The 10373-nt window shown below is 38.9% G+C and overlaps 1 protein-coding gene and 1 non-coding gene across 2 annotated transcripts; one reads left to right on the top strand and one right to left on the bottom strand.

The window, feature by feature from the left end:
• Nucleotides 1-484: 484 nt before the first annotated feature.
• LOC131894177 (zinc finger protein 345-like) lies at nucleotides 485-8335 on the bottom strand. Its single transcript, XM_059244386.1, has 2 exons — nucleotides 8248-8335; nucleotides 485-3188 (listed from the first exon to the last, which is right to left on the bottom strand). The coding sequence occupies exons 1-2, from the start codon at nucleotides 8261-8263 to the stop codon at nucleotides 1270-1272; spliced, it is 1935 nt and encodes a 644-aa protein (XP_059100369.1). The 5' UTR covers nucleotides 8264-8335; the 3' UTR covers nucleotides 485-1269.
• Nucleotides 6945-7046, top strand: LOC131902878 (U6 spliceosomal RNA). The gene has a single exon (XR_009377157.1). It is a non-coding gene; the product is annotated as a U6 spliceosomal RNA (small nuclear RNA).
• Nucleotides 8336-10373: the final 2038 nt, after the last annotated feature.

A 10373-nucleotide genomic window follows, 5' to 3' on the forward strand; every position in this document is an offset into this window, starting at 1 on the left:
TAGCAAGCGCAAGGCCCTGGGTTCCATCCTCAGCTCAAAAAAAAAAAAAAAAAAAAAAAAAAAAATGTTGCCCAAGATCGTTTTCTTTACTCAAATGAAAAAATCCTATTCCCCTGAAATGTGACGATTTTGTATATATTTAGTTTTCTTCTTTGTAATACACTGGCTTGTGTCTTAGTATTTGTATATGAATCTTCTATTATTACTATTGTTGGTTTTAATGTGCTGTGCTGTTACCAGTGCGAGAAAGGTCAAGAGGCACAACAAAACCCATTATCAGAGCAGAGTTTTATTAGGAGAGGGGAGGGACAGAAGAGAGTGACCAGGCCTGTGGAAGACATGTGCAGAGAGAGTTGGGAGGAGGAGAAGAGGAAGAGGGGGTGTGTGTCTGTGATCCACTTCTTACAGATTCCCCTGCACATGTGCACATGGGCTTACAGAGCTACGCTACGGATTACGTAGGACATAAGGCCCCTTACTTGGCTGCTGAACTGTACATGTGCAGTCACATGACATAAGGCCCCTTACTTGGCTGCTGAACTGCACATGTGCAGTCACATAGCTGGAGGAGTGGACAGAATTCCAACAACTATGCTCTGCATTTTCACTAAATACTTCCCCAACTTTCTAGAGAACTGAAAAATAATTTTCCTGCATACCCTTAGGGATTTTCTAGCTGTGCATGAGCATATACATTGTCACAGTCACAAGATCATCTCTATAAAGTTCTCACCATCTTGCTATTGATAGGTTTTCACTCCACAATGCATGTCTTGAAGAAGGGGAAAAAGTCTTTCTGAAAGCATTTTCTTGGATTTTCCTTCAGGAAGAATTTTCAGGTGTCTACTGTTTAGCAATAGGTAAAGACATTGACAAAATCAGTGAATTTCTTCTGGTTCCAGACAGTGGAATTTTTAATGTGCAATGAGGCATGAATAGAGAACAATGGTAAACATTTATCCGATTTCTCTCTAATATAAATGTTGTACAACATTTCAGGAAATAATTAAAGGCTTGGTGACATTCTTTAGATTAACACAGATTGTCTTCACTATGAGATTTTTGAAGTTGATAAAGTAAAATGTTTTAATTAAAGGCTTCCCACACGGCCATTTATTCAGAATTTTTCCTCACTATAAACTCTTGATGTTTTGTAAGATTCAACAATTCCTTCAAGGCTTTCACAAGTTTCTCAAGTTCATAATGATTCTCTAGTGTGGTGACTGCTTTGGTCCCTATGGACAGAGCTCTGAAAAAGCATATACCACATTATTTACTATGGAAAGTTTTTTCTCCAGTATGAATTTTCTGATGTCTTTTAAGGTTTGCCAGTGTGGTAAAGGATTTGTCACATTCACTACATTTGTAAGGTTTCTCTCCTGTATGAATTCTGTAATGGATGTTAAGGTGTGATAAGTGATAGAAGGCTTTACCACATTCTTTACAACCATGAGGTTTCTCTCCTGCATGGATTTTCTGATGTGTTCTAAGAGATGAAGATTTGGTAAATGATTTGTCACATTCATAACATTTGTAAGGTTTCTCTCCAGTGTGGATTCTGTAATGAACTTTAAGGTGTGATAGTTGATAGAAGGCCTTACCACATTCTTTACAACCGTGAGGTTTCTCTCCTGCATGGGTTTTCTGATGTGTTTTAAGAGAAGAATGTTTAGCGAAGGATTTGTCACATTCCTCACATTTATAAAATTTTGCAGCATGAATGCTTTGATGTCTCCTACAAGTTGAGCAGTGCGTAAAGGATCTGTCACATTGACTACATTTGTAAGGTTTCTCTCCAGTATGGATTCTGTCATGGCTTTTAAGACAGGACAACTGAGAAAAGCCCTTACCACATTTTTTACATTGGTAAGGTTTCTCTCCAGTATGGGTTCTGTAATGGACTTTAAGGTATGACAACTTACAAAAGCACTTACCACATTCTTCACATTTGTAGGGTTTCTCTCCAGCATGAATTTTCTGATGTATCCTAAGGGTTGAACACTGGGTAAAGGATTTGTCACATTCCTTACATTTGTAAGGTTTCTCTCCGGTATGGGTTCTGTCATGTTTTTTAAGTTGGGACAATATATAAAAAGACTTACCACATTCCTTACATTTGTAAGGTTTTTCTCCAGTATGAATTTTCTCATGTGTTCTAAGAGATGAGCACCGGGTAAAGGATTTGTCACATTCCTGACATTTATAAAATTTTCCAGCATGCATATTCTGATGTTCTCTAAGAGATGAGCAGTAGGTAAAAGATTTGTCACATTCCTTACATTTGTAAGGTTTCTCTCCGGTATGGGTTCTGTCATGTTTTCTAAGTTGGGACAGCATATAAAAGGACCTACTACATTCCTTACATTTGAAAGGTTTTTCACCAGTGTGAATTTTCTCATGTGCTCTAAGAGATGAGCACCGGGTAAAGGATTTGTTACATTTCCAACATTTGTAAAGTTTTCCCTCATGGATGTTCTGATGTTCTCTAAGAGATGAGCAGTAGGTAAAGGATTTGTCACATTCCTGACATTTGTAAAGTTTTCCCTCATGGATGTTCTGATGTTCTTTAAGAGATGAGCAGTAGGTAAAAGACTTGTCACATTTCTTACATTTGAAAGGTTTCTCCCCAGGATGAATTCTGTAATGGGTTTTAAGGTCGCATAACCACTTAAAGGACTTGTCACACTCTGTGCATTTCCATAGTTTCTTTCCAGTACAAGTTCTCTGACGTGTACTGAGACTTGAGCAGGTCCTGAAGGATTTCCCACATTCCCTGAAGCAGTGAGGTTTTTCTCTATTATGAATTCTTACCTGTACAAGCTTGGAGGTAAAGCTAAAAGACTGATCACATTTGTTATATTTATACTCTTTCTTTCCTATGAAGATTCCATGACTCTGACTTATGTTTGAAAATAAACTTAAAGATTTGCCAACGTCTTTATATGTGCAAAGTTCTTCTCCAGTGTGCATGCTTTCATGTCTGCTGAAGTGTATTGATTCAATATAGTCATCCCTGTGATTTTGTATCCATCTGTTTTTGTGGCAGTTTTCTGTAGTAGTATTTGTTTTGTACAGTGTCCATTTGGGGGATTCGCACAACTTCTGTTGAACAGCCACATGCTCATAGACAATACACTTTGAGTTTTGATCAAAGACCTTCTCAGATTCGCCACACATCTGTTGGTACTCTAGAAAATGAGCACAATTAGGGTGAATAGGTTTGATGCATGATGAAACAGATTCAATATCTGAGTTCTCTAAGTAAATACAATTCTCTAGAAAAGAGCTGTTATGGAATAATTTTTTGTACACTGTAAAGATGTGTCTTTGCCAAGGCACCTTCTGATTGGATTAATAAAAGAGCTTACTGGCCATTAGCTAGGCAGGAGGTACAGTGGGGATAGCAAGACACAGAGGATGCTAAGAGAAGAAGGGCAAAATCTGAGGAGTCTCAAGTGAGATATAGAGGAAGCAGGAGATAAACATGCAGTGCTGAAGCAAGGTACCACCACGTGGCAGAGATAAGAAATATGGGTTAATTTAAAATGTAAGCGTTAGCTAGTAACCAGCCTAAACTATCGGCCGAGCATTTATAATCAATAATAAGTATCTGTATGGTTATCTGGGAGTGACTAGTGAGACACAGAAGAACTCTGCCTACACAGAGCTCTCAGCAAAGACTTTCCTTTCACTATCACTGTGTGGAAGCTACTACATGGATGCTCAGAAGAACCTCCACTCTGATCTCCATCACAGATAACAGCCTTTTAGTCCTTATTTAAGCTGAATTTGTAAAAAAGTAGGACAAATAGTTGAAGAAACAGTAAACTTTGGGAACAGAGCTCTCTGATAGATTACATTTGAAAAATGTTACTCTGCCAAATTTCCCCCCTCAGAAATATTATATAACTATTTAAATCCAAAATATCTCCACTTAATAAGTGTATTGCTTGCACATCCTTCCTCAGAATATTCAAATTTCTTTTAAGTTTAAGTTTTTTTCTTATGAACTTGATAGAGCTAGGTGTGGTGCAGCATGACTTTAATCCCAGAATTTATCAGACAGAGGCAGGCAGGTCTCTGTGAATTCCACTCCAGCCTGGGCTACATATCGAGTCCCAGAATAGCCAGAGCTACATAGAGAGATCCTGTCTCAAAAACAAACAAAAATCGTGATAGAGATTTTTTTGTTTGTTTGTTTGTTTTTGTTTTTTAATTTTCTGGAGCTAAGGACCGAACCCAGGGCCTTGTGCTTGCTAGGCAAGCACTCTACCACTGAGCTAAATCCCCAACCCCGAGATTTCTTTTTCTTAAAGACACATTAAAATCATTGAAAGTAATAGATGTAAAGAAAATACTTTTGCTAAATATCCAAAGCTGTAGATCAAATGGGGCAGGGATGTCATGGGTAGTTGTTATGCATTCTTTATTTCAAACTCTATACTGTCTGACATCTACAAACTCAGTCCTGTGTTCCCTGTCTTTCCTTAAATAGAAATTATAAAGGTCACTCACTACTTTCACTGATTTCTAAGGTTATTTTCTGGAAGGATCTTTGTGTCTTTCTCCCATGGAGAAAGCCAATACATGTAATATGAAGACATGGCTGCAAGAAAGGAAATTACAGAGATATCCTACTTCATGAATTCATGATAGATTATAACCTACAATATTATTCCAACTTGAAGACATTAGCAAGGTGGTAGTATAGAAAATTTCATATTCTCATGCTAGCATATAGTACATAACAAAACCAACATTCACTGACAACATTGTTTGGCAAGATTGCTAAAATAACTAGGAGCTTGCCATTACACAGTAGAATAAGACATTAAATTTAAGTAAGGAACAAGGATAATCATTTCTTAGATATTCATACATTTTTTTCTTCCTCTAATTAGAACACTAAAATTAGTGGAAGGCCAAGATTGAAAGCCCAGTGTTGAAAAGCAACAAATTCTATGTGCGACGGATGAGAGAGAGAAAACTGGAACAGGGCAGGTTTCAAGTCAGCAGCAGAAACAGGGCTCAGAAAATTAAACACAGAACTATGAGAGATTCACCAGACAAAACAACCTCTTTGCCATTGTCTCAAGGACATATACAAGACTAATTCTGAAAGTATAAAATAGTAACAGTGAGATTCCAGCTCTTCTTGATCAGAATGTCAGTGCCACAGACACTGGAACCCAAAAAATGTGTAGGAGCCGGGCAGTGGTGGTGCATGCCTTTAATCCCAGCCAGGTGGATCTCTGTGAGTTAGAGGACAGCCTGGTCTACAGAGTGAGATCCAGGACAGGCACCAAAACTACACAAAGAAAACCCTGTCTCGAAAAACAAAACAAAACAAACAAACAAACAAAAAGAATGTGTAGGATGTGGATGTGTTTTTAGATGAAATCACTTTATATATAATCAGTTGACATATTTTCAGGTGCTGGCTTTGGCAAGCCCTGTAGTATGCAAGAATAAAATAATTATAAAGGATCATGACTGAACTTTATAATAGAATGAAAACAGTAAAAATTAATATGAAGAGTAAAGACGTTAAGATAGTCATGAGAAATACAGAAAACTTTGTAAAAAGTGTTAGTATATTCTTTACTTTCAGTGATTTTCTTAAAATCATATCAGAGTAGAAGATGCAAAATTGCTTCAAGAATTGAGACAGAGCGGCTGGAGAGATGGCTCAGTGGATGCTCTTCCAGAGGACCCAGGCTGTGACATGCACATGGCAACTCCAGCCCTCGGTAACTTCAGCTCCAGGGCATCCAAGGGTACCAGGTACATGGGTTGTATACAGACATACATGCAGACAAAGCCTCCATACACAAAAATTACATACATAAAGCAGAGTGGTGGTGGCACACGCCTTTAATCCCAGAACTCAGGAGGCACAGGCAGGCAGATCTCTGTGAGTTCGAGGCCAGCCTAGTCTACACAGCGAGTTCCAGGACAGGCTTGAAAGCTACACAGAGAAACCCTATCTCGAAAAAATAAAAAATTACATACATAGATACATAAAAATTAAAATGAATTTAAGAAAAAAGAATTGAAACAAAGAAAAATAAGATTAAAATATATATTTTCTGCCATAAATCTACTTCAAATCTAAGGACACAAAATGTTGAATGAAGAAATTTTTGATATCTGTGGTGGTTTGAATGAGAACGCATTTCACAGGCTCATATATTTGCATGCTTAGTCCTCAGCTGATGAACTGAGAAAGGATTAGAAAATTGTTCCCTTGTTGGAAAAGTGTCGCTGGGCATGAACTCTGAGGTTTAAAAAGCTAACACCAGGCCAGGTGTCACTCTGTCTGCTGCCTTTGGATTAAGATGTAAAGTGCTCAACTACTGGTCCAGCACCATGCCATCCTGCTTCCCACGTGCTCCCCACTGTAGCTAAAGTTTTCTCCAGTCCTGCCTGGCCCACGGTCAGGACAAATCTCTCTCACCGGCCAGTCCCGCAGGCCACTCAGACCCAACCGAGTAAACACACAGAGACTTATATTATTTAAACTGTTTGGCCTAATGGCTCAGGCTTCTAGCTATCTAGTTCTTCTATCTTAAATTAACCCCTTTCTATTAGTCTATAAGTTGCCACGTGGCTCGTGGCTTACGGGTACCTTACATCTCACTTGTTATGGGCAGCAGGGGCTGGCAGCGTCCTTTCTAACTCAGCCTTCCACTTCCCAGAATTCTCCTCTCTCCTTGTCCTGCTTATACTTCCTGCCTGGATATTGGCCAATCAGTGTTTTATTTATTAACCAATCAGAGCAACACATTTAACGTACAGAACATCCCACAGCACCCCACCATGATGATAACTGACTAATCCTTTGAAACTATACTCAAACTCCAATTAAATGCTTTCTTTCCTAAGAGTTCCCTTGGTCATGGTGTCTCTTAACAACAGTAGTGACTAAGACTGTACCCAATGGTGCGCTCATGGACAGCGCTTACACTAAAACTGGAATGACATACAGATTAGAATTGCCCCTGCACAAGGGTGACATGCAAATTCATGAAGCATTCCATATTAAGAAAATCAAGGGCTGGAGAGATGGCTCAGCCGTTAAAGGCTAGGCTCACAACCAAAAATATAAGAAAATCAAATTCTGGGCAGTGGTGGTACATGCCCTTAATCCCAGGAAGAGGCAGGTGGTTCTCAAGTGGGTTCGAGACCAGGCCTGCTCACACAGAACTAGTCCTAGGATAGCCAAGGCTAAACAAAGAAAACCTGTCTTGAAATAAACAAAACAAAACAAAATGAAAAGAAAAGAGAAAAGGGATCACATGACTATAGGTAGCAATAAAGAACTGAAGTATACAAGTAAAATAACAGGCAATTCAAATCAACACCATCAAAATTAAAATAAAGGAATACTAACCAAGAATAAAATGGTCCATTCCCTATAAAAGATTTTATCAGTATGGATGCATTTCATAGCATATTTTCCTAATACATGAAACAATCATTGACAGGAATGAAAAAATAATACATGATGAAAAAATACATCATGATTATAGAATCTTTCAATATCTACCATGTAATGATAGATGATGATATTAGACAGAATGTCAGGTCTGGAAAGAAGCACACAAACAGCATGAGACATGGATTATTGCCAGCAGGCCCTCCTGAGACTAACCTACATGGAAGAAGGACACCTCAGTCTACCCAAACTTAAAAGAACATGCTGCAGGATGAATCCTATCTTAACTAATTGAACCATCATAAAAAGAAATGATTGAATGTACCAGGCATTGTGGCTCATGCCTTTAAATCCCAGCATTCAAGAGGGCAGAGGAAGGCAGATCTCTGAGAGCTTGAGGCTAGCCTAGTCTATAAAGTGAGTTCCAAGACAGCCAGGGCAACTCAGAGAAACCTTGTCTGGAAAAACAAACCAACAAACAAAAAAAAATTATAGCAATGAAAATCACTTAGTATTGGCCTGAAGTCTTATAACTGAAGACATGAATGGTTACTAAGACAGAAGCCTCCTCCCTCATAGTCAAATAAAATTTCATTTACATACTACTAGTAGAACTTCCAAGATAATACCTGTGCAATAAGAACGTCTTCTAACGTTTACAGTAGAATGCATCTTGAGGGCACTGCACTAAGTAAAGTGATCAAGAATTAACTCTAGTGAGACAGAACCATGGCAAAACCATTTTCTGTTTTTCCTTCCTCTTTCACTGGAATCTCTCACTTCTGTCCTGTTCATTCACTCACCCCTACCTGGTCTGGCCACCATCTCCTCTCTCTTCACATTCCAGGGCACTTGGATTTGCTCCAGACAGGGGACCAGGTCTGCCTTGCATGCAATAATACCTGTGTATTAGAAAGTGGCACATGATTTTGCTGGATTCTATAGAATGTACTAGATATCTAAAAAGATGACATAATAGAAGTCCTAAGTAAATAGTTCAACGGTGAAAAGGACCCAATTTTTGGTCCCTAGTACCTGTGGAAGCTCACATCCCTCAGGGCATTTGCTGCCTTCTGCTGGCTTAGTTGGGCACTCTGAGCACTCATGTACATGCAGGCTAACACCCATGCATAAAAATAAAATAAATAAAGCTTAAGAAATATTTAGGGAGCATTTTCAGTTTCCAGGCTGAGTTTTGCTTCCTGTTAAGACTGAGTCAAATGCAATGATGGAAATGGAACTTCAGGATTTGGTGGGAATATTATCTCTCTTGGAGTATATCAAATGGAAATGGAACATTAGGATGTGGATAGGAATATGATCAGTTTCTGAATGAATCCAATGCAATGCTGGAAAATGATACTTTGAGATGTGGGTGGAAACAACTACTGCGGGTCTGTGAATGTATTGTGGACCTGAAAGGAAGCCTTCAAAATGCCTTCAAAAGGGAAAACATCAAATACCAGGAAGATGTATTAGTTAACATTACCTAGTTCCCTATAGTTTCTAAGACAGCTAACCAGAGAGTATCCACATCTACACAGTAGGTATATACCAAGGATCAGTTACGAATTCTTTGAGAAAAAATATCCTCACCCACAGAGATCAGGGTTGCTGTAATTCTCCAACATCACATCAATGTACAAAGCCCTCTGAGCAGAATCCAGGTATTCCCACTCCTCCTGGGAGATGTCCACAGCCACATCCCGGAATGTCAACAGACCCTGAAATGAAAATAAATTTACCATGTGTAGAGTACTTTCCTGGATACAAAGAGTACAAGAGAAATTGAGCCATTTTTTCTGCTTGTAAATGAAGGAGCACAGTTATTCAGTAAGATGATTTCTGGAGTAATCACACTCAAAACTGCATTGTCTAACTACGGGAAAATAGGATGACATTATATTCCCAGAAACAATATATTTTTAGGGCATATAGATATAAATTCATAGTGTGGACAGAGAAATAAACCTTTTTTATCAAGGCTGTGTTTCATGTAACATAGAGTCACAGTATAGGCATCTTAGACAGAAAACTTGTGATAAGCAAAACTGTGCTTCTAAATGCCAAAAATGGTAGACCTCGCTAAAACAGAGACACTGGATCAATCTTTTCCACAGTTAGGTCTTACTGATCTGTATTCTTTGTTTGTTTGTTTGTTTGTTTGTTTTTGTTTTTTTCGAGACAGGGTTTCTCTGTGTAGCTTTGGAGTCTGACCTGGAACTCACTTTGTAGGACCAGGCTGGCCTCGAACTCACAGAGATCTGCCTGCCTCTGCCTCTCCAGTGCTGAGATTAAAGGCGTGCACCACCACTGCCTGGCCGGACTATATTCTAATAAGCTCTGGTGAGCTAAGGATCTAGGATCAATGCTCTAGCCTCCACAATTCTCTAGAGCAAAGAGGCAGAACTTGGGAGGCAGAATCTATGGATGAATTTAATGTCAAAGGGTTTTCAAATACCAGGTTGTAGTGGAACACATCTTAAATCCCATTCAGGAGGTAGAGGTAGGCAAATAGCTTTGCATTCCGGGTTTACAATAGTGAGTTCCAGACCAAAGGTGCAAAGTAAGACACTGTCTCAATGTAATAAACAAATAAATAAATAAATAAGTGAGTGAGTGAGTCAGGTCAGTCTGTCAGAGAGTTCTGGTTTTCTCACAGTAAGAAGGGAGCAGCAACAATCCATACCGCTAATGCTCCAAACATTCACTATATAATGAGATTATTTTATGAGATATTTTGGCAACCCTGAAGTACATATAAAAACCAGGGCTGGGCAGTGGTGGCAACTGGCTTCGATCCCAGAACTAGAGAGGCAGAGACAGGCATATCTCTGTGAGTTCGAGGCCAGCAACTACAGAGTGAGTTCCAGAACAGTCAGGGCTATAGAGAAACCTTGTCTTGAAAAACCAAACAAACAAACAAACAAAAAAA

This window comes from Peromyscus eremicus, chromosome 1 (genome assembly GCF_949786415.1).
Source record: "Peromyscus eremicus chromosome 1, PerEre_H2_v1, whole genome shotgun sequence".
Lineage (NCBI taxonomy): Eukaryota > Metazoa > Chordata > Mammalia > Rodentia > Cricetidae > Peromyscus > Peromyscus eremicus.